The 25,072-nt window shown below is 45.7% G+C and overlaps 1 protein-coding gene across 1 annotated transcript in view; it reads right to left on the bottom strand.

Annotated features, from left to right (window-relative positions):
- Positions 1-25,072, bottom strand: part of LOC124776319 (sialin-like) — a 152,327-nt gene that overhangs the window by 46,006 nt on the left and 81,249 nt on the right. The window contains exon 6 of the mRNA XM_047251256.1: positions 20,859-21,005. Within this exon, the coding sequence (XP_047107212.1) occupies positions 20,859-21,005 (147 nt within the window). The remainder of the gene's footprint in view (positions 1-20,858; positions 21,006-25,072) is intronic.

Genomic DNA, 25,072 nt, shown 5'->3' with positions numbered 1-25,072 from the left:
GGAGGTAGGCACTGCATTTATTCTATACACAGGCGCACTCTCGGGGAAAATCGCCCGCATTCTGAAGAAACACCGGGTCGGAACTTTGTTTTGTCCTCCAAATAAAACTCGTGCACTGGTGGGGAGCGCCAAAGATGACCTGGGTTTGAGGAAGGCCGGCGTGTACCAGATTCCGTGTCAATGTGGCAAGTCGCATATTGGTCAGACGATGCGTACCGTCGAGGATCGATGCCGTGAACACCAGAGGCACACTCGACTGATGTATCCGAGCAAGTCGGCGGTCGCTGAACATTGTTTGTCGGAAAATCACGCCATGGAGTATGACCGCACGAGGATTCTGGTACAGACGTCGAGATACTGGGACAGTGCTGTTAGAGAGGCCATCGAAATTCGCACCAATGACGACCTCATAAACCGTGACTGTGGCTATAATCTTAGCAAGGCTTGGGAACCAGCGATCGGGTTAATCAAGAGTAAATGGAGCAAACGTATAGTTGTGACGGCCACGGCGGACAGAGCCATCACACCGACATCATCTCACGCGCCGTCGCAATCTGTTCCACCGCGCGACCGTGGCGCGGGGCGCGGACGGCGGAGGAAGCGCGCCGCGGGCGGAGGGTATTTAAATCGGCCGCCGCCGCGACCGAACCCAGTTCCTTCTGAGCAGCCATAGCGTACGGATCTCCGTGCCGGCACGTTCACAGGAGCTCAGTCCGTCAGTTCACCTGATGATGGCGACATGTATGATCGCCGAAATATTGTGCCCGTTGGACACTATAGACCGGCAGCATACCCGTGGATATTTTGATTATCAAATACGCCGGGAGAAACTCAAGAATCACAGTGTGAATCAAGATTCATTCAACCAAATGACTTTCTTCCTTTGCTCCATAGTCTAGGTTTTACGACTGCAGCACCACGATTTTCGGTCACGGGCATTTTCGTCACTGATGAGCGGTTTTGGAATTCCAGTTCGGCCTACGGTTCGCTGCATCTGGAGATCCCTTCACGTTGTTTAGCCGTTGACAGGGTTCGCGAGTGCGGCGTTCGGTTCGGTAGTGACTTTTGCAGCTGTCGTCCTCTCATTTCTCATCACAATCTTCTTCAAAGACCATCCGTCACGATCACTCAACACACACTTTCGTCTGCGTTGAGACTTAGCGTATCATGTTGTTCCGCTTTCCTTGTGCGCTGTACAAAAGTTTGATACGGCTCCTCTTGAAACACCAAACATTTCGGCTACTTCGGTTATGGAAGCGCCTACCATCCGGGCACCAGCAATTTGCCCACGTCCGAATTCGTTTTGCTCCGCCATAACGCACTCACAACTACACAGAACATTCCTCTGACCATTTGCAACGTATTGAAGAAGTTGCACAAGTGCCGCTCGTCGTCAGATACAACGGCGCAAGCTGCAGGCTTGGCTAGCGTCTGCATTTACGTTCAAGCTTGCATTTCTCGCCGTGTTTCCATATTTTTTGTCCAATCCTGTAAACTTCAAGATTTCTACCTCCATTGGTCCTTGTGTACTGAAAAAAATGAAGAATTTGTAGGTCTACTTTTGATTAAAACATTTGTTTGTATTGGCTGTGTCATGACTAACGAAAATTTGCGCAGCATTCGGATTGAAACTGGATTTACTTCTTTTAGTAGGCAATGTCCTTAATACAATGTCTCCATTGCCAAATGGTTACCGACAGTACCTTTTCAGAGTTTTATGAGGTAGGGAGGTCCACAACTAGGAGTGCCTTGTGAGACCAAATGAGGAGTTGCTTGAATTAAGAAACAGAGGCATCATCTGCGTTGATGGACTGGCAGTAACGGCTGGAGGGAATGGCCTAGTGCTGATCACATGCCCCACAATTATACCCTAATGGGGAAAAAATCACAACGCCAAAAACTAATGAATGTAATTGTAATGAAATTTCAGGAATACATTTGTCTAGGTAATATATTTAAGTGAGTAACACTGGAAGATCACACGTTCATGTAAGCGCGAGTTACGCCATTACGAATGTGAAATGCTGGTTCATTAATAACCGGTGTAGCTGCCGGAATGTTTCAGGCATGCATGCTGACGTGCATGCATTATGTTGTACTGGTGATGCACTATGTTGTACAAGTGCCGGATGTCAGTTAGTGGAATGGAATCCAGTGCCTGTTGCACTTGGTCAGTCACTACACGGGCGGTTAATGCTGTTTGCGGATGACGCTGGAGTTGTCGCTCGATGAAATCCTACATGTGCTCGATTGGAGACAGGTCTGGTGATTGAGCAGACAATACGTCGACACTCTGTAGAACATGTTGTGTTGCAATAGCGGTAAGTGGACAAACGTTATCTTGTTGGAGAACACCCCTTGGAACGCTGTTCATAAATGGCAGCCGGCCGGTGTGGCCGTGCGGTTCCAGGCGCTTCAGTCTGGAACCGCGCGACCGCTACGGTCGCAGGTTCGAATCCTGCCTCGGGCATGGATGTGTGTGATGTCCTTAGGTTAGTTAGGTTTAAGTAGTTCTAAGTTCTGGGTGACTGATGATCACAGATGTTAAGTCCCATAGTGCTCAGAGCCATTTGAACCATAAAGGGCCGCACAACAGGTCGAATCATTAGACTGACGTACAAATTTTCGGTCACGGTGCGTGGAACAACCACAAGTGTGCTCCTGCTGTCATACTAAATTGCACTCCAGACCATAACTCCAGGTGTAGGTCCAGTGTGTCTAACACGCAGACAGGGTGGGGTGCGGGTCCTCAACTGGGCTCCTTCTAACCAACACACGGCCACCACTGGCACCCAGACATAACCAGATTTCATCAGAAACAACAAAAAAATCTCCACCCTGCATTTCAGTGAGCTATCGCTTGACACCACAGAAGTCGCAAATGGCTGTGTTTTGGTGTCAGTGGGATACTGAAGAAAAGATGTCTCGCTCGGAGCTGTCCTTGAAGTAACCGATTTGTAACCGTTCGTTGTGTCACTATGAACCACCCGCTGCTTAAATTGCTGCTGAAGATGCAGCATGATGCGCCAGAGCCGTACGCCGAACACGATTGTCTTCCCTCTCGGTAGTGTCACGTGGCGATCTGGAGCTCTGTCTTCTTGCGACTGTACATTCTCGTCACCACCTCTGCCATCAATCGTGCACATTGGCTACATTCCTTCCAAGTCTTTCTGCAAAAACGCAGAAGGAACATCCAGCTTCTGATAGCCCTATTACACGACCTCGTTCAAACTCAGTGAGGTGTTGATAATGGCATGTTTGTCGCCGTAAAGGCATTTTTAATTAAGATGAGCTTACCACGTTCAATCTCAAATATAACTAATTCCCAAGTCCGTTACAGCCTGCATTTGAAGCAAACCCGATTTACATCCTCCTATTGGCGCTTCTAGTGCCACTGTTATGAGACTGGCACGAAATTTGAATAGAAATCATCTTTCAGATATAGAAACACACCTACCGACTTTCGCTTATGTCGCACAACTCCTTCTTGCTGTTGCGATGTTTCTCCATCTGTCTAAATCGCTCCTCGTGCTGCGTTGTAGGCAGCAGTTTGCCAGTCAGAACAAGCCTAAGTAGTGATCCCTACGTTGTGTTTACGTTTAATCCCCTTAACGCTAGAACACTAAAGGGGGGATAACGTTACACTGTTACTAAACCATCGTAAATTTTACTACTCCAAATTTTATTTAAAGGAAGTTATAATTTATAGTTTGTGTTCTAGTCAGCTCCAATTATAAGGTCTCTAGTGATGTGACACGTACATAATATGTGGTGTCACCGCCAGACACCACACTTGCTAGGTGGTAGCCTTTAAATCGGCCGCGGTCCGTTAGTATACGTCGGACTCACGTCTCGCCACTATCAGTGATTGCAGACCCAGCGCCGCCACACGGCAGGTCTAGAGAGACTTCCTAGCACTCGCCCCAGTTGTACAACCGACTTTGCTAGCGATGGTTCACTGACAAAATACGCTCTCATTTGCCGAGACGATAGTTAGCATAGCCTTCAGCTACGTCATTTGCTACGACCTAGCAAGGCGCCATTACCAGTTACTATTGATACTGTGCATAATGTACCGTCAAGAGCGATGTTCACCATTAATGGATTAAAGTTAAGTATTCCACCAGCTACGTCCGTTTTTTCTAAATTTTAATTTCCTTGTCCTGTTCCAGACCTCACGCCAACCTGCGTGAGCTAAAACGCGTGCCTTTCGGCTTCCTCTAGTAACACGGTGTTGGCTCTCCTACCAGTCACAACATAATAAGTACAAAATCTCCTAACTGTCCTGTTTTACGCCCTATACTGACAACAATAGATTGCCGGGAACCGCGAATTGATACCAACTGCAATCGTAATTTTTATGTCACTTTGATTGTGTCGTACAAAGCTGCTAAAAATACTATAGACTATTTTTTTTAACAATGTTAGTGAAAGTCGTTTTTCAAGTGATTCCGGTAGCGTAAATAGGCGTTTTTCAACCAATCTTTTGCCTGACCCATTTCATTGTCGTTGAATTTCACATAGTTCGAGGAAAGCCATGAGTTAGACGGGGTATGCCGTATTTGAGGATGATGAGGATGAAACCAATGAAGATACAAGAAGTTAGCTCACCTGTGGCCTCATCGATGACATAATCGATAAGTCATCAGATTACCCAATCCCACCCCCTGTGACGTCATGCGGTGTTGCTAGATTTTCCCCAACCCCTCTGACATAAGCCAATTTGCCAGTGTATAAAATTAGCAGGAATTTTAAAAATGGTGGTAAATTAGGAACTCAGTGGGAAATTCTAAAGAACCCAGTTGTGCTACAGGGGTTTCCCCCCACTCCTTTGACATTACTGTGAAAGTAGGGCTGTTGCGTAAGCGTAATTTTGTGGGAAATTCAAGGTAGCGCATTGTCATATTGGTCGAAGTAAGTTACTTATGCTGAATATAGAATTCAAGATGAACACTGGATTTTCTTCTGATGTTACTCTGAGAGGAATGCTGTTGTTCTAAATACAAATTGGCAGGAAATCCAAAGTGGTGCATTGTCATGTTGGTGTAAGTAGGTCACTTGTGCTAAATACAGAATTCAAGACTGGCCACTGCTTTTACCCCTAATGTCACTGTCGAAGTGAGGCTATTGTCCTAAGTATACATCGACGAGTCTCGCGGTTCTAGGCGCTCAGTCCGGAACCGCGCGACTGCTACAGTCGCAGGTTCGAATCCTGCCTCGGGCATGGATGTGTGTGATGTCCTTAGGTTAGTTAGGTTTAAGTAGTTCTAAGTTCTAGGGGACTGATGACCACAGATGTTAAGTCCCATAGTGCTCAGAGCCATTTGAACCATACATCGACGAGAAACTCACAATTCAAAATGGTACATTCTGATGCTGGTGAAGGTAGGTCACTTGCACTAAGTGTAGAATCCAAAATGGCGATCAAAGATGGATGACCTGGAATGCTGGAACAGCTCTATGATCTCAGAATCCAAGATGATGGGACAAAGGACTAGAAACTAGTATGAACCTCCTTGCCGATCTACTAACATGTTTTCCCCAAGCTGCATTCTCACATGTATGGCTATTTATAGCAGTCAAGACATTTGGTGTAATTACAGAATTCTCAGGTTTCCACCTCCAACGTCACACTTTAAGCACTTGTCAATATAAATTAAAGTTTGCTGGGAAATTCAAAATGGCTAACACACATGTGGGAATTTAAGGAGATGGGACCTGGATAAACTGAAAGAACCAGAGGTTGTACAGTGTTTCAGGGAGAGCATAAGGGAAGAATTGACAGAAATGGAGGAAAGAAATACAGTAGAAGAAGAATGGGTAGCTTTGAGGGATGAAATAGTGAAGGCAGCAGATGATCAAATAGGTAAAAAGACGAGGGCTAGTAGAAACCCTTGGGCAACAGAAGAAATATTGAATTTAATTGATGAAATGAGAAAATATAAAAATACAGTAAATGAATCAGGCAAAAAGGAATACAAACGTCTCAAAAATGAGATCGACAGGAAGTGCAAAATGGCTAAGCAGGGATGGCTAGAGGACAAATGTAAGGATGTAGAGGCCTATCTCTCTAGGGGTAAGATAGATACCGCCTACAGGAAAATTAGAGAGACCTTTGGAGATAAGAGAACGACTTGTATGAATATCAAGAATTCAGATGGAAACCCAGTTCTAAGCAAAGAAGGGAAAGCAGAAAGGTGGAAGGGGTATATAGAGGGTCTATACAAGGGCGATGTACTTGAGGAAAATATTATGGAAATGGAAGAGGATATAGATGAAGATGAAATGGGAGATATGATACTGCGTGAAGAGTTTGACAGAGCACTGAAAGACCTAAGCCGGAACAAGGCTCCCGGAGTTGACAACATTCCATTAGAACTACTGACAGCCTTGGGAGAGCCAGTCCTCACAAAACTCTACCATCTGGTAAGCAAGATGTATGAGACAGGCGAAATACCCTCAGACTTCAAGAAGAATATAATAATTCCAATCCCAAAGAAAGCAGGTGTTGGCACATGTGAAAATTACCGAACTATCAGTTTAATAAGTTACAGCTGCAAAATACTAACGCGAATTCTTTACAGACGAATGGAAAAACTGATAGAAGCCGACCTCGGGGAAGATCAGTTTGGTTTCCGTAGAAATGTTGGAACACGTGAGGCAATACTGTCTCTACGACTTATCTTAGAAGAAAGATTAAGGAAAGGCAAACCTACATTTCTAGCATTTGTAGACTTAGAGAAAGTTTATGACAATGTTGACTGGAATACTCTCTTTCAAACTCTAAAGGTGGCAGGGGTAAAATACAGGGAGCGAAAGGCTATTTACAATTTGTACAGAAACCAGATAGCAGTTATAAGAGTCGAGGGACATGAAAGGGAAGCAGTGGTTGGGAAGGGAGTGAGACAGGGTTGTAGCCTCTCCCCGATGTTGTTCAATCTGTATATTGAGCAAGCAGTAAAGGAAACAAAAGAAAAGTTCGGAATAGGTATTAAAATCCATGGAGAAGAAATAAAAAGTTTGAGGTGCGCCGATGACATTGTAATTCTATCAGAGACAGCAAAGAACGTGGAAGAGCAGTTGAACGGAATGGACAGTGTCTTGAAAGGAGGATATAAGATGAACATCAACAAAAGCAAAACGAGGATAATGGAATGTAGTCGAATTAAGTCGGGTGATGCTGAGGGAATTACATTAGGAAATGAGGCACTAAAAGTAGTAAAGGAGTTTTGCTATTTGGGTAGCAAAATAACTGATGATGGTAGAAGTAGAGAGGATATAAAATGTAGACTAGCAATGGCAAGGAAAGCGTTTGTGAAGAAGAAAAATTTGTTAACATCGAGTATAGATTTAAATGTGAGGAAGTCGTTTCTGAAAATATTTGTTTGGAGTGTAGCCATGTATGGAAGTGAAACGTGGACGATAAATAGTTTAGAAAAGAAGAGAATAGAAGCTTTCGAAATGTGGTGCTACAGAAGAATGCTAAAGATTAGATGGGTAGATCACATAACTAATGAGGAGGTATTGAATAGAATTGGGGAGAAGAGGAGCTTGTGGCACAACTTGACTAGAAGAAGGGATCGGTTAGTAGGACATGTTCTGAGACATCGAGGGATCACCAATTTAGTATTGGAGGGCAGCGTGGAGGGTAAAAATCGTAGAGGGAGACCAAGAGATGAATACACTAAGCAGATTCAGAAGGATGTAGGCTGCAGTAGGTACTGGGAGATGAAGAAGCTTGCACAGGATAGAGTAGCATGGAGAGCTGTATCAAACCAGTCTCAGGACTGAAGACCACAACAACAAAAACACACATGTGATACAGGATTGTGTTATTTCAGCTCAAAAATTTAAAGCCCAAATTTCTTAGGTCACTTATACTATGCTTAAGCAACCACCCCCCCCCCCCCCACCCCTTCACACACAGTGTAGTCTAATGTATGTTTCCTCCCCACATCAATTATGATAAGTTTAAAATAGTGAGAAAGTGCACTTAACTCAAGTTTAAAATGACGGGAAGCATGCTGGCTTTTAGAATAGAGCACTTGGCCTAACTTTAAAACTGAAAACCACACTGATGCACGTTACATCGTTGTCATTATCATGTTTGGTAGGAACAGGATAGGAACAATTGTGGCTTTACTAAGAGAAACACAACAGTGGGGAGGATCTCTGCCATGCGCATCGCGAAGCTCGGCATCGGCCGCAACCACCGCTGTGAGGCCGTGTACCAGGGAGCGCTGGGCGCCACCTCCGCCGCCAGAGACTGCGCCACACTGTGTCACATTTTATGGCTGTCGTTAAACTGCCCTAGAGCCCAAAATTGAGGAGCTCACGATGCACCACTGCAGAGAGTCTAGAGCAGTCCGCGACATGTAATACAGTGAGGAACGCAGGCAGATGGTCGCCTATTGTCCGCTAAGACAGGGCGCCACCGACACAGTCAGCTCTCTCTATAAGACGACACAGCTTTCAAATGTATTCCTAAAACTACACGGTTTTACACTTGAACTTACTCCAATTTTAGAACGTAGTGCTAGATGATGATGTCTGGTTTGTGGGGCGCTCAACTGCGCGGTTATCGGCGCCCGTACAAATTCCCAATCTTTACGCAGTTCAATCTCGCCACTTGCACGAATGATGATGAAATGTTGAGGACTACACAAACACCCAATCGCCACCCGGAGAAAATCCCTAACCCGGCCGGGAATCGAACCCGGGACCCCGTGATCCAGAGGCAGCCCCGCTAGCCACTAGACGAGCCGCGGACCATTGTGCTAGAGGAAGGCGATGCCATAGTCCTGACATTCCGTAGGTGGAGCAGCCTACACGGACGGCTCTCTGCAGACTGCTGTTCAATTTTCAACTGATAAGCGTTTGGTGTGAGCTAAATATAATCACTAGATGGTTTGGGCATTTCCATGGTTGTATGATGACTTACTACAGCGCATTTAGCGATCTTTGTTGGAGTCTGGTTAACAATTTTTTACATATGAAGGCCGACTGTGATTCTGAATATGTCCGAAAGAACAGACGCCATTTTCATCCTGCAGAGACTATGAATCAAGACCCAACGGAATTAAAGACATTAGCTGGCAGTGAACATTGATTTATATTAATGGAGCAAGCTGAAAGTTTGTGCTGGACAGGGATTTTGCGGCGGCGCGTTTCCTTCCGTCCCTTTTACGACGGACCTGCACCTACCTGTGAACATTGTCTCAGCAGATCATCAGTAGGAAAGCCGAGTGAAACCTATTGTACTTCGACGTGAACAAGGCTGCAATTTAAGTCACTAATCTACGTTTCAGGAGAAAGTTTTCACACAAATGAAAGTTTGGAAATTTTGTCCTCAATTAATATATTCTGAAACTTAGGTGAACAAGTATCACTGCCAAGCCCGTGCTAGTCTTAACACAGTCACTCATAATCCCTTTCACTCACATTAGCAAGTTTATGGTGTTGCATTTCCCGATAACGTAATAGCTACAAAAATACTTATTGTTTTTGATTGATAATTCTCGCCAAATATCAAGTCTGTCGGTACCAATTGAAATTTTTACTCTAGGCAAGACGTTCCTCGGCTGCTCACGCTAACCACGAGACCACGGCCCTCCTGAGCTCTTATTATCCTTGATGCTGCTTATCTTGCACATGGACTACTCAGTTTGTATATTATGTCTATTTTTTCCCTAGTTCCACACAACTTCTTCCTGTTTTCTCCATTGATCTGTGTTCAGTTTTTCAAGGCCTATCCACTGTGCCAACTTATAACTAAATCTGAGGGGGGTGCGATGGGGAGGTTCCCTTGTAAGTAGGCACATGTACCGACCAGTGCGCCATCTAGACACAGGGCCACCACAACTGCACAGACTACCCCAGCGCACCTTCCGCCAGACCAAAATTCTCTACTTACACCATACAATGATGTAGTGCCCCTGCTCAGTGGCCTTATTACTAATGGCGTCTCGCCGATTCCCGTAACGGTTCAAGCTTGGTGTGCGTCTGCACTTTGTGTCTTGATTCATTGTGGCTGCAGGATCAAAATGTTCTTTCGGAGATGTCAGAAATAACAGACACCACATATATAATCACACACAACCTCGGACTCATGAAAATCGGCGAGATGTTGCGAGTAATGAACTTAATAAGCAGGGGCACTATGTCAGTAGTGCGTGGTATAACTTGAGAATTTTGGTATGACGGGAGGTGTACTAGGATAGCCTGTGTGGTCGTGGTCCGGATGGGATAGCGGTCAGTGCATATGTCCAGTAAGCAAGAGACCTGGGTTCATATCCCGATCTGGCACAAATTTTCCGTTTGTCCAATTGATATACACTCCTGGAAATGGAAAAAAGAACACATTGACACCGGTGTGTCAGACCCACCATACTTGCTCCGGACACTGCGAGAGGGCTGTACAAGCAATGATCACACGCACGGCACAGCGGACACACCAGGAACCGCGGTGTTGGCCGTCGAATGGCGCTAGCTGCGCAGCATTTGTGCATCGCCGCCGTCAGTGTCAGCCAGTTTGCCGTGGCATACGGAGCTCCATCGCAGTCTTTAACACTGGTAGCATGCCGCGACAGCGTGGACGTGAACCGTATGTGCAGTTGACGGACTTTGAGCGAGGGCGTATAGTGGGTATGCGGGAGGCCGGGTGGACGTACCGCCGAATTGCTCAACACGTGGGGCGTGAGGTCTCCACAGTACATCGATGTTGTCGACAGTGGTCGGCGGAAGGTGCACGTGCCCGTCGACCTGGGACCGGACCGCAGCGACGCACGGATGCACGCCAAGACCGTAGGATCCTACGCAGTGCCGTAGGGGACCGCACCGCCACTTCCCAGCAAATTAGGGACACTGTTGCTCCTGGGCTATCGGCGAGGACCATTCGCAACCGTCTCCATGAAGCTGGGCTACGGTCCCGCACACCGTTAGGCCGTCTTCCGCTCACGCCCCAACATCGTGCAGCCCGCCTCCAGTGGTGTCGCGACAGGCGTGAATGGAGGGACGAATAGAGACGTGTCGTCTTCAGCGATGAGAGTCGCTTCTGCCTTGGTGCCAATGATGGTCGTATGCGTGTTTGGCGCCGTGCAGGTGAGCGCCACAATCAGGACTGCATACGACCGAGGCACAGAGGGCCAACACCCGGCATCATGGTGTGGGGAGCGATCTCCTACACTGGCCGTACACCGCTGGTGATCGTCGAGGGGACACTGAGTAGTGCACGGTACATCCAAACCGTCATCGAACCCATCGTTCTACCATTCCTAGACCGGCAAGGGAACTTGCTGTTCCAACAGGACAATGCACGTCCGCATGTATCCCGTGCCACCCAACGTGCTCTAGAAGGTGTAAGTCAACTACCCTGGCCAGCAAGATCTCCGGATCTGTCCCCCATTGAGCATGTTTGGGACTGGATGAAGCGTCGTCTCACGCGGTCTGCACGTCCAGCACGAACGCTGGTCCAACTGAGGCGCCAGGTGGAAATGGCATGGCAAGCCGTTCCACAGGACTACATCCAGCATCTCTACGATCGTCTCCATGGGAGAATAGCAGCCTGCATTGCTGCGAAAGGTGGATATACACTGTACTAGTGCCGACATTGTGCATGCTCTGTTGCCTGTGTGTATGGTTCTGTCAGTGTGATCATGTGATGTATCTAACCCCAGGAATGTGTCAATAAAGTTTCCCCTTCCTGGGACAATGAATTCACGGTGTTCTTATTTCAATTTCCAGGATTGTAAATCAATGCCCACTGGCGGCTAATGTCTTTAATTCCTTTTTATCGTTATTCCAATTAGATCAAAGTATGCATCACACATGGTAGGTGTCTGTATTATTATCTCACTAACACCTTTTTATTGTATATGGACAATATGGGTAGCGCAATTGAAGATATGTTTGATAACGTATTGGTGTACCTTTTACATCGATGACTCTGAGCGACGTAAGCCACTGGCAGGTTTCCAAAGACGTAAGCCATGAAATTCACTTAAATTGCACGCACAGAGCGGTATGCCAGTAGAGTCGATGGCAACCTCGAAGAGAAGTGGAGTGCTAGTCAGATTGTTGTCAGAGTATTGCGAAAAAAGTGGAATCGTTTATACTGAAATCGGACGACACGACTTTACATGTAAATGTACTCTAATTTTACAACTGCATGGTTTTTGGCATCTTAGTCTCTGGAATGCGACGCTATTAACATTCAAATGTAAGAAATCTATTTCCAGCGTCTGACATACTCATACATTGGCCTGGCGAAGTCCTCTTGTACGGAGTTCCACACATCATGGTCGCAACCAGCCCCACTTCCACAGTGATATCAGGGTAAAATCCAGTGGTCATCTTGTATTCTATATACTTCCACCAACATGACACTGCACGACGTTGGATATTCCGCCGATTTATACTTAGCCAATAGCCCGTCTTCTACAGTGACATAATAGAAGTGGAAGGGGGGGACTGGAACACTGTAGCAAAATTGGGCTATTTTGAATATCCTGCCAAATTTTGAATTTACCACCAATTTTTTAATTCCCGCCATTTTATACGTAGGGCAATTTGCCGATGTCACAGGAGGTGGGGGCAATCTGGCAACAGCGAATGAAGTCCTAGGGGGAGGGGATGGGAGAATACGATGACTCATTGGTTTAAGTCATTGATAACGTGATAGATGACCTACTTTGGGCCAGTACACACACATTGTACCTATTGATACAATGGGATGAAACACTGGAGTTGCAATATAATAAATATGTCCCATCCAAAACGAAAATTTGTGTCACTGGGTACTGAATTGGTATTTCCTGTTTGTCGTGAGCAGTCGATTTATTTACGTTAATTAGACCTGTTTCACCAAACGTCAGCAACATCAGTGGAATTTTATATTTGTGACAATATGGAAAAATGCGGAAGTTTACGTTGATAATACAATAATTTACCAAATTTTTCATTACTGACAAAATAGTGAAGATTTAATGCTTTTTCTTATGGAAAACATTATCTCTCCTGAGACCCCAATTTTTCCTAGGGTATAGAATGTCCAAATACCTAGGGGAATGCAGCCGGGTGACGTCGACAATAAGCGCCGAAACTTCGACAGGCGCACACCTGGCCATTTTCAAGGCATAACTGCAGCAAGTAACCGCTGTGCAAGAGTATTTAAAACATCAGTTTTCAGAGGAACTAGATAATACTCTCACTCACTGTAAACACTAACGCCATCACAAACCAAGGATGAGCGACGTCTTGGGATTGGCTTGACAGTGCTTCATGGTCGAAGTCTGACTGGTAATTCCAAACTGTAACTTCTCGGCATTTGGCGAAGTCTGAACGTTTCTGTGGCTCAGTCTACTGCTATATCTCGATGTTCCGTGACAAATCTCGCGGGGAAAGCTTCTGACGACGCAGCTTTGTACGTGCTAAGGAAAGGTTTAAATTTTGCACCGATTCCCAAATGTTTGCTAGTGGTTGATTTTATTAGTTCTGCTAAATAGGTTGTTTTTAAACTACCTCTTGATGCTGCAAAGGACGCTAGAAGGCAGGCATATCATATGTTGACGGAGGCACGGGGAAAGGGGAATGCTACCATTGTTTTGGACGAGCAAGATTATGTTCAAAAGATGCAGTGTTTACTGTCTGATTCAGGGTATTGCGTCATCAATGCTGACCCCACAAAAAGTGTTGAGAGAAAGACTAAAAGCTCCTGAAGGAAAATTCGTTATCGGAGGAGACTATCAAGAGTCTCAATTCTTATTGTGCTTTTCTCCCAAGATTGTATGGCCTTACTAGGTCCACGTCCTCTGTCAGATTGTAACATTGGTGCTCCGACATATCGAGCAGCAAAATATGCTGCAACTCTGTTGAGCCATGTAGTAGGTGGTGCTCACACCGGCAGATTTCTAACGTCGATTATAGGGAATGCGTTTGAATGACTGAGATATTCTAATAAGTTCTGATGTAGTCCCTCTCTTCACTCGAGTTTCTCTTTCTGATTCACTATGATTGATTGAGGTTTGATTTGGTGCTGAATTAACTAACTTACTTCGACATGTGTTGACCGCCACTTACTTTTTGTTCATGTGTTGACCGCCACTTACTTTTTGTTCAATGAGCAGGACAACGAGCAGGAAGATGCAATTGCGATAGGCAGCCCGTTGTCACCTGTTATTGCCTGTTTCATTACGGAAGGCTTCGAGGAGCGTGCCTTGGAGTCGGTGGCTTTGAAAGTTGCCTAGACGACGATACTTTTATTGTTAAAACCTGAATTCAGTTCACCCGAATGTATGCTTGGCGATGGAGGTGGAAAAGGATGGCTGTCTTTCCTTTCTTGCTGTTTTGGTCAGGAGTTAGGTTGATGGTACATTGGGACATGTTGTTTATAGGAAGCCTACTCACACTGACATGTATCTGCAGGCTGATAGTTGTCACCATCCTGCCGGCCGGTGTGGTCGTGCGGTTCTAAGCGCGTCAGTTTGGAACCGCGTGACCGCTGCGGTCGCAGGTTCGAATCCTGCCTCGGGCATGGATGTGTGTGATGTCTTTATGTTAGTTAGGTTTAAGTAGTTCTAAGTTCTAGGGGACTGATGACCTCAGTAGTTAAGTCCCATAGTGCTCAGAGCCATTTGAACCATTTGTCACCATCCGGAGGGATACTTCGTATCTTGGTTCACAGGGCCGTATCATCTCGGACCCAGAGAATTTGTCAGCTGAATTAGCCCACCTCGAAGTCACCTTTCGGCAGGGATGTTATAGTGAAAGATAGAGCAGATGTGCGTTGCGCTATCGACCAAATGTGCACCGGGTGAGTGAAGATAATACCGAGGTGGCACCAAAGTCGACGGCCCTTTTGCCTTATGCAGAGAGCATTTCGATCTGGATTGGTCGAAAATACAAAGTGGAGTATAACAGTCAATAAACCCGCCCCTGCAGAAAATTGTCTTGGCACCGGTCATCCTATGGATTATAACACGGAGATTCTGACATGCACTTCCGCCTATTGGGATACTGTTAAGGAAACTGTTGACATTAAATTAGAAAGTAACCTTATAAAGAGCGACGGTGGTTTTTGTTTAAATTCTGCATGGAATCCTGCTCTCTCCCTTAATAAAAAACAGACGGCCAGAGATAATGCTACCGCCGGCCGCTGGTGGCCGAGCGGTTCTAGGCGCTTCGCCGGCCGAAGTGGCCGTGCGGTTAAAGGCGCTGCAGTCTGGAACCGCAGGACCGCTACGGTCGCAGGTTCGAATCCTGCCTCGGGCATGGATGTTTGTGATGTCCTTAGGTTAGTTAGGTTTAACTAGTTCTAAGTTCTAGGGGACTAATGACCTCAGCAGTTGAGTCCCATAGTGCTCAGAGCCATTTGAACCATTTTTTTCTAGGCACTTCAGTCTGGAACCGCGCGACCGCTACGGTCGCAGGTTCGAATCCTGCCTCGGGCATGGATGTGTGTGATGTCCTTAGGTTAGTTAGGTTTAAGTAGTTCTAAGTTCTAGGGAACTGATGACCTGAGATGTTAAGTCGCATAGTGCTCAGAGCCATTTGAACCATGTGATAATGCTACCTCTCACGTTGATTCTTAATTTCGCTCTCGATAATTTCTGACATCGGTCGCCTTTGGTTTGGCTAGTCTTTACGGTGTGTGTGAATGTTATCTTTCCGGAATTTCTGTAAAAATCGAAGTTTTAAATTCCTTTGCACAGCGCGTACTTGCTGCAGTTATGCCTTGAAAATGGCAGGGTCTGTTTGTGTCGAAATATCGGCGGTTGTCGAAGACGTCTCCGGTTGCAGTCCCGTAAGTTATTTAAACATTATCTCTCTTATTCCACAACGGTTTGGGATCGCAGTCGGATGTTTTCGTCATTTGTCCACCATATTTATCTGACAACGAGTTAGGTATCTATAGGTGAGCACTAAGGAAACTCGTCCGACTATAGCTGACTCGTGTACAGTACAAATATCGTGACAGAATGTCGATGTCATCCGGATGCAGTCCCGAAACCTCCTACAGTACTCATTACACTGCGAAAACTTCGAGAATTACATTATCTCTCCCGTTCTTTTTCCAGCTCATAAGTATTGTAATCAAATCTTCTGAGGCTTTCAGCAGCATTAAATGGTTTCACGTGCTCAAGTACCTCCCGGTTACAGTCAGGTTGTAACTAACGACTGCCGTGAGGTTAACGGCTGCGTTCGTCTTACAAGCCCACGCTACCGGCTGTGACGTCACTGGTCCTTAGTTCCGGGCCATAAAGGCGTTGTTTTCACATCGTGCTCATTGCGGCAGTTCCATTAACATATCTGACTGGGCCCTATGCTGTATACGGCTTTAGTCCATCGTAGCTATTGAGGATAGCAGCAACATTAATTTTGGTGTGTGTGTGAGTTTGTGTATTTGTAACGCTGTCTCAGAAGGCACTTTTCCATCTGGTGTAAAGATACTATCAAATTTACGCTCTGAGACACACAAAAAAGACGCTTTACGAAGGGGTAGATGGGATGTACATGTGCAAATAAACAAATAATCACAATTCCAGAAAAATTGGATGCTGTATTCAAGAGAAACAGGTTCACAAATTAAGCAAGTCAGTAAGACGTTGCGTATTAAGCACTGGAAACACCGTTTGAATGCCTCTGTTGGTGCTGTAATTAGTCGGATACTGCCTCCCCGTCCCCACGGGACCGGTACGTAAGGGACTGAAATTCGCCTCCAGATTCCTCACTCAATCCAGGCTCTCGGAACTTTGCAAGCAGGCTTTCGCGAAATACACTGAGGTGACAAAAAGTCATGGTATAGCAATATGCACGTTTATATGTGGCGGTAGTATCGCGTACACAAGGCGTAAAAGGGCACTGTATTGACGGAGCAGTCATTTCTATTCACGTGGCTCATGTGAAAAGATTCCCGACGTAATTATGGCCGCATGACAGGAATCAACAGACTATGAACGCAGAATGGTAGTTGCAGTTACATCTACATCTACATTTATACTCCGCAAGCCACCCAACGGTGTGTGGCGGTGGGCACTTTACGTGCCACTGTCATTACCTCCCTTTCCTGCTCCAGTCGCGTACGGTTCGCGGGAAGAACGACTACCGGAAAGCCCCCGTGCACGCTGGAATCTCTCTAATTTTACATTCGTGGTCTCCTAGGGAGGTATAAGTAGGGGGAAGCAATATATTCGATACCTCATCCAGAAATGCACCCTCTCGAAACCTGGACAGCATGCTACACCACGATGCAGAGCGCCTCTCTTGCAGAGTCTGCCACTTGAGTTTGCTAAACATCTCTGTAACGCTATCACGCTTACCACATAACCCTGTGACAAAACGCGCCGCTCTTCTTTGGATCTTCTCTATCTCCTCCGTCAACCCGACCTGGTACGGACCCCACACCGATGAGCAATACTCAAGTATAGGTGGAACGAGTGTTTTGTAAGCCACCTCCTTTGTTGATGGACTACATTTTTTAAGGACTCTCCCAATGAATCCCAACCTGGCACCCGCCTTACCAACAATTAATTTTGTATGATCATTCCACATCAAATCGTTCCGCACGCATACTCCCAGATATTTTACAGAAGTAACTGCTACCAGTGTTTGTTCCGCTATCATATAATCATACAATAATGGCTCTTTCTTGCTATGTATTCGCAATACATTACATTTGTCTATGTTAAGGGTCAGTTGCCACTCCCTGCACCAAGTACCTATCCGCTGCAGATCTTCGTGCATATCGCTGCAATTTTATAATGCTGCAACTTCTCTGTGTACTAAAGCATCATCCGCGAAAAGCCGCATGGAACTTCCGACACTAGACGCATGTAACACTCCATTTCCGGAATCGTTGAGGAATTCAGTATTCCGAGACCCACGGTGTGATGAGTACGCCTAGAATACCAAACTTCAGGCTTTAGCTCGCACCACGGACAACACTGGCCGACGGCCTTCGCTTAACGGCCGAGAGCTGTGGCATTTGCGTAGAATTGTCAGTGCTAGTAGACAAGCAACACTCCGTGAAATAACCTTAGAAATATATGTGGAACGCACCACGAACGTATCCGTTTGGACAGTGAGGCGAAATTCGGCATTAAGTGGCTATAGCAGCAGAGGACTGACGCGAAAGGCTTTGCTAACAGCTCATGGCGTGCAGCGCCTCTCCTGGGTTCGTGACCATATCGGTTGGACCCTAGGCTACGGGAAAACTGTGGCCTGGTCATATGAGTCCAGATTTCAGTTGATAAGAGCTGATGGTAGGGTTCGAATGTGGCGCAGACCCCACGAAGCCATGGGACCAGGTTGTCAACAAAGCACTGTGCAAGCTGGTGGTGGCTCCATAATGGCGTTGGCTGTGTTTACATGGATAGGACTGGGTCCTCTGGTCCAAATGAACCAATCATTGACTGGAAATGGTAACGTACGGCTACTTGGAGACTATTTGAAGCCACGCATGGACTTCATCTTCCCAAACAACGACGGAATCTTTCTGGATTACAATGCGACATATCACCTGGTCACAACGGTTCGCGATTGGTTTGGAGAACGTTCTGAACAATTCGAGGAATAGATTTGGCCACCCGGATCGCCCGATATGGATACCACATGCAAGTGTGTGTGAAACCTTATGGGACTTAACTGTTAAGGTCATCAGTCCCTAAGCTTACACACTACTTAACCTAAATTATCCTAAGGACACACACCCATGCCCGAGGGAGGACTCGAACCTGCACCGGGACCAGCTGCACAGCCAGATGGATCCCATCGAACATTTATGGAACATAATCGACAGCTCAGTTCATGCACTACATCTTTCACCGGCAACACTTTCGCAGTTATGGGCGGCTATAGAGGCAGCATGGCTCAATATTTCTGCAGAGGATTTCTAACGACTTGGTGTGTCCACACCACGAAGAGTTGCTACACTACGTCGGGTCAGATGCCATATTAGGAGGTTTCCCATGACTTTCATCACCTCACTGTAGTTGACGTCACCCTTCAGGCGCCTGCCAGTTCAGGTTTCTCGTCATTTCCGCGACGTTCTCCTGTCAGTTAAACAAACCTGTGGGTACCGATGGCGCCCTTCTTTGTTTGTACTCAATATGCCCTGTTAATCCTATTTGGTATACGTCTCGCAGACTTGAGGATTATTTTTGTTTTGTTTATATTCATTTAAAGTAGGCCAATATATTCGTAGACTAACAATATAGCTAATTAACAGTGGTTAATAAATTTTGTGGTTACAACAAGCGTTCGAAATGCTGATAGCATGCTGCGTGATACACTGCTGGCCATTAAAATTCCTACAGCACGAAGATGACGTGCTAAAGACGCGAAATTTAACCGACAAGTTGAAGATGCTGTGATATACAAATGACTAGCTTTTCAGAGTATTCACACAAGGTTGGCGCCGGTGGCGACACCTACAACGTGTTGACATGAGGAAAGTTTCCAACCGATTTCTCATACACAAACTGCAGTTGACCGGCGTTGCCTGGTGAAACGTTGTTGTGATGCCTCGTGTAAGGAGGAGAAATACGTACCAACACGTTTCCGACTTTGATAAAGGTCGGATTGTAGCCTATCGCGATTGCGGTTTATCGCATCGCGACATTGCTGCTCGCGTGGGTCGACATCCAATGACTGTTAGCAGAATACGGAATCGGTGGGTTCAGAAGGGTAATACGGAACGCCGTGCTGGATCACAACGGCCTCGTATCACTAGCAGTCGAGATGATAGGCATCTTATCCACATGGCTGTAACGGATCGTGCAGCCACGTCTCGATCCCTGAGCCAACAATTGGGGACGTTTGCAAGACAACAACCATCTGCACGAACAGTTAGACGACGTTTGCAGCAGCATCGACTATCAGCTCGGAGACCATGGGTGAGGTTACCCTTGACGCTGCATCACAGAAAGGAGCGCCTGCGATGCTGTACTCAACCACGAACCTGGGTGCACGAATGGCAAAACGTCATTTTTTCGGATGAATCCAGGTTCTGTTTACAGCATCATGATGGTCGCATCCGTGTTTGGCGACATCGCGGTGAACGCAAATTGGAAGTGTGTATTCGTCATCGCCATACTGGCGTATCACCCGGCGTGATGGTATGGGGTGCCATTGGTTACACGTGCCGGTCACCTCTTGTTCGCACTGACGGCACTTTGAACAGTGGGCGTTACATTTCAGATGTGTTACGACCCGTTGCTCTACCCTTCATTCGATCCCTACGAAACCCTACGTTTCAGCAGGATAATGCACGACCGCATGTTGCAGGTCCTGTACGGGCGTTTCTGGATAGAAATAATGTTCGACTGCTGCCCTGGCCAGCACATTCTCCAGATCACTCACCAATTGAAAACATCTGATCAATGGTGGTCGAGCAACTGGCTCGTCACAATACGCCAGTCACTACTCTTGATGAACTGTGGTATCGTGTTGAAGCTGCATGGGCAGCTGTACCTATACATGCCATCCAAGCTCTGACTCAATGCCCAGGTGTATCAAGGCCGTTATTTCGTCCAGAGGTGGTTGTTCTGGGTACAGATTTCTCAGGATCTATGCACCCAAATTGCGTGAAAATGTTATCACATGTCAGCTCTAGTATAATATATTTGTCCAATGAATACCCGTTTATCATCTGCATTTCTTCTTGGTGTAACAATTTTAATGGCCAGTAGTGTATATGAAAAACTATGTGGGAAAAAACACTTTTAGTAATGCAGCACTTAATTAGGAAGAAATATCATTGTTAAGGGCCGTATTCTCACACTGGAACGGTTAATGGATGGGGACAAACCACAGTATGTGCGAGAACAAAGAGTAGGCTAGTTGAGAGAGGTGCAGCGCCTTACCATGCCCATGTCCCAGCCGTGGATGTACTTGAAGTAGGTGGGCGCCTGCGTCATGAGGGTGAAGATGCCCATGTTGCTGGCCCAGTGGACCACCACCGTTAGCCACAGCGGCCACGACCTCGCGATGCTGGCCCACGGCGTCCGCGGCTGCAACACGCCCATCCCGTCAGTAGACTGACCGCTATCGTTATGCAGGCTGTGTCTAAAGAATACAGCGAAAGATATGATATCGGAAGAAAGCGACTACTAAGGTGCCTGCGTTTGCTTGCACATGTGTCGAGTGAAAATCCCACTGCTAACCGCTGAAGGGGAAACTAATAGATGGAAATAATACTCTGATCGCCTGTATGAGCAGGAGGACGTGTATGCTTACGTGATAGTAGAAGGAATGGGCTTCGATCCGAGAGACACAGGGGACTCGGTATCTCACAGTTCGGCAGAGCTTTGGAGGACTTGCGAACAACCAGGTCTAATTAGAGGATAGATTAGCACCCAACGGGAGCTTCTAAAACCTTTCGAGGGAGTGGCACGTCTGTGTATAGAGTTTATGAGGCAGGAGACATGCCATCGGACTTATGGAAAAATATCGAACGAACAATCTCCAAAATGGCATGGATGAATAAATGTTTGACATCTCAAACACTGAACAGAGTAATATACACCAGAATGAAAAGAAATTGAGGATCTGTTAAATGACGGTCAGTTTGACTTTAGGAAATCTAATGGTATTCATATCGGAATTGAAGTTACACTAGTTAATGGCAGCAAGACTTAAGAAAATTCATTATATCTTCACAAACTTTCAACAACCTAACCTGGAGAAACATATTTTAAATTATGATAAAAATCAGGTGTAATCTGTAAGTCAAAAAGAATAATATCCAAGATGTGCGAGAACGAAGAGGGGAAAATGGCAGCCTTTAGGATATTCGTGATCATTAAAGTGCCTGATTCTGAGAGGGGAAGGTGCGCCGGTCCCAGTTCGTATTCACCCGGCTGATTAACGCCGAGGGCAGGTGTGCCGGCCAGCTTGTGTGTGGTTTTTAGGCTGTTTTCCACGTCACACTAGCTCAATACCGGCTAGTACCCAAGTCCCACCTCAAATACACGCTATTTAAATTTTCAGAACATTTTCTCACACTTTCGGATAGAACTGACTCTAGACACAGACATGTGGGTGCACTAATTATGTCTTGGGCGATGAATAGGAGACTGATGACCGTAGATGTTCAGTCTCCTTAAACCCATAACCAGCAGCAGCAGGGGCAGCAGAAGGGAAAGTAAGAATGGAAGGTTCCACGGAGAAATGCTTGCCTTCAAAAGGGTATAAATGAAGTAGGTAGTCTTTCTCTTCTATATTCAACCTTTATATTTTTGCACATTTTACTGCCTTAGGTGCGCCGACTATTGTCAAACCATAAAGAATACTAAAATTTGTAAATGAAAACGAACTGTAGCACATCTTGCAAATATGCTGCCATTTACTTATACAGGGTGTTACAAAAAGGTACGGCCAAACTTTCAGGAAACATTCCACACACACAAATAAAGAAAAGATGTTATGTGCACATGTGTCCGGAAACGCTTAGTTTCCATGTTAAAGCTCATTTTAGTTTCGTCAGTATGTACTGTACTTCCTCGATTCACAATCAACATGTGTGGGCTGACGAGAATCCGCACGCAATTGTGCAACCACGTCATCAACACAGATTTTCTGTGAACGTTTGGGCAGGCATTGTTGGTGATGTCTTGATTGGGCCCCATGTTCTTCCACCTACGCTCAATGGAGGATGTTATCATGATTTCATACGGGATACTCTACCTGTGCTGCTAGAACATGTGCCTTTACAAGTACGACACAAAATGTGGTTCATGCACGATGGAGCTCCTGCACATTTCAGTCGAAGTGTTCGTACGCTTCTCAACGACAGATTCGGTGACCGATGGATTGGCAGAGGCGAACCAATTCCATGGCCTCCACGCTCTCCTGACCTCAACCCTCTTGACTTTCATTTATGGGGGCATTTGAAAGCTCTTGTCTACGCAACCCCGGTACCAGATGTAGAAACTCTTCGTGCTCGTATTGTGGACGGCTGTGATACAATACGCCATTCTCCAGGGCTGCATCAGCGCATCAGGGATTCCATGCGACGGAGGGTGGATGCATGTATCCTCGCTAACGGAGGACATTTTGAACATTTCCTGTAACAAAGTGTTTGAAGTCACTCTGGTACGTTCTGTTGCTGTGTGTTTCCATTCCATGATTAATGTGATTCGAAGAGAAGTAATAAAATGAGCTCTAACATGGAAAGTAAGCGTTTCCGGACACATGTCCACATAACATATTTTCTTTCTTTGTGTGTGAGGAACGTTTCCTGAAAGTTTGGCCGTACCTTTTTGTAACACCCTGTATATGATACCTTGTTCTAGCTAAACATGCAATAATGGCTTAAGAAGCCGAAACTTAGATCTAAGAAGTGTCTAAATAAATACAACCTACGTGGGAAAACACCGTCTTCATACAACATTCTTATGGCCTCAGTGTGCGCTATCGTAGGAGACAAAAACTTCGAAGTTTGTCGATGACGTTGTAGTTCTAACAGAGACGGCAGAGGACATGGAAGGTCAGTTAAGTGGAATCGGTAACGTCTTGAAAGGAGGCTCAATATCAACAGAACATAAGAAACCTAATGAAATGCCGTGCAATTAAAAAGAGGCCATTCTGAGAGAATAAGATATGGAAATGAAAGATGAGAGTCAGTTGATGAGTTTTGTTATTTGAACAGCCATATAACTGACGATGACTGAAGTGATTAGGAAATCATATGCTGACTGCCAATAACAAAGAAAGCGTTTCTGTAAAATGGAAATTTGTAAATATGAAACATGGAATATAAATTTAAGTGTCAGCATGTCTTTTCTGAAGGTATTTTTATAGAATGTAGCCGCGTACAGAAGTGAAATGTGGACGATAAAGCCGCGCGGGGTAGCCGCACGGTCTCAGGTGCCTTGCCACGGTTCACGCGGCTCTCCCCCTCCCCGAGTCCTCCCTCGGGTATGGATTTGTGAGTTGTCCTTAGGGTAATTTAGTTTAAGTTAGATGATAGATTAGCACCCAACGGGAACTTCTAAAACCTTTCGAGGGAGTGGCACGTCTGTGTATAGAGTTTATGAGGCAGGAGACATGCCATCGGACTTATGGAAAAATATCGAACGAACAATCTCCAAAATGGCATGGACGAATAAATGTTTGACATCTCAAACACTGAACAGAGTAATATACACCAGAATGAAAAGAAATTGAGGATCTGTTAAATGACGGTCAGTTTGACTTTAGGAAATCTAATGGTATTCATATCGGAATTGAAGTTACACTAGTTAATGGCAGCAAGACTTAAGAAAATTCATTATATCTTCACAAACTTTCAACAACCTAACCTGGAGAAACATATTTTAAATTCTGATAAAAATCAGGTGTAATCTGTAAGTCAAAAAGAATGGAAGGTTCCACGGAGAAATGCTTGCCTTCAAAAGGGTATAACTGAAGTAGGTAGTCTTTCTCTTCTATATTCAACCTTTATATTTTTGCACATTTTACTGCCTCAGGTGCGCCCAGGGACCGATGGCGTGAGCAGTTTGGTCCCACAGGAGCGTACCACAAATTTCCAAATTTGTGGACGATAAACCGTTCAGACTAGAAGGTCTTGAAATGTGGTGCGACAGAAGAAAGCTTAAGATTAGATGGGTAAATCAAACAAACAATAAAGATATACTGAGTCGAAGGGAGAAAAGAAATTATGGCACAATTTGGGTAAAAGAAGGGATCGATTGGTAGGACTAATCCTGGCGCAGCAAAGAATCGTCAATTTGGTCACGGAGGGAAGGGTGGGGAATAAAAATTGTGGAGGGGGATCAGGACTTGACTACAGTAGTTCATATGGGAGTACTGCCGTAACATGAAGGATGTACGTCATATGGCATGCCCACTGTCTGCAGCTGATAGCAGAAGGTCAGTTGAAGTAGTCCAGTGAGCGGCGACGGCTGTGATTGAGCCAGTTTCTGTGTGTACTTTCTGAAAGTGCGGGAGGCCAGTTAAAGCACCCTAACAGTATGGCTGGGAACCACGAACAATGTGTGTGAAGTGGCACATGGTCAGAGGATACAACAATGTTTCCTTCTGGCACCGCATCTCGTCATCCGTCATGAGGATGCAC

This window comes from Schistocerca piceifrons, chromosome 2, assembly GCF_021461385.2.
Source record: "Schistocerca piceifrons isolate TAMUIC-IGC-003096 chromosome 2, iqSchPice1.1, whole genome shotgun sequence".
NCBI classification, from domain to species: Eukaryota; Metazoa; Arthropoda; class Insecta; order Orthoptera; family Acrididae; genus Schistocerca; species Schistocerca piceifrons.
The sequence above is the reverse complement of the archived record's forward strand: the minus strand, read 5'-3'. Positions and strand labels throughout refer to the sequence as shown.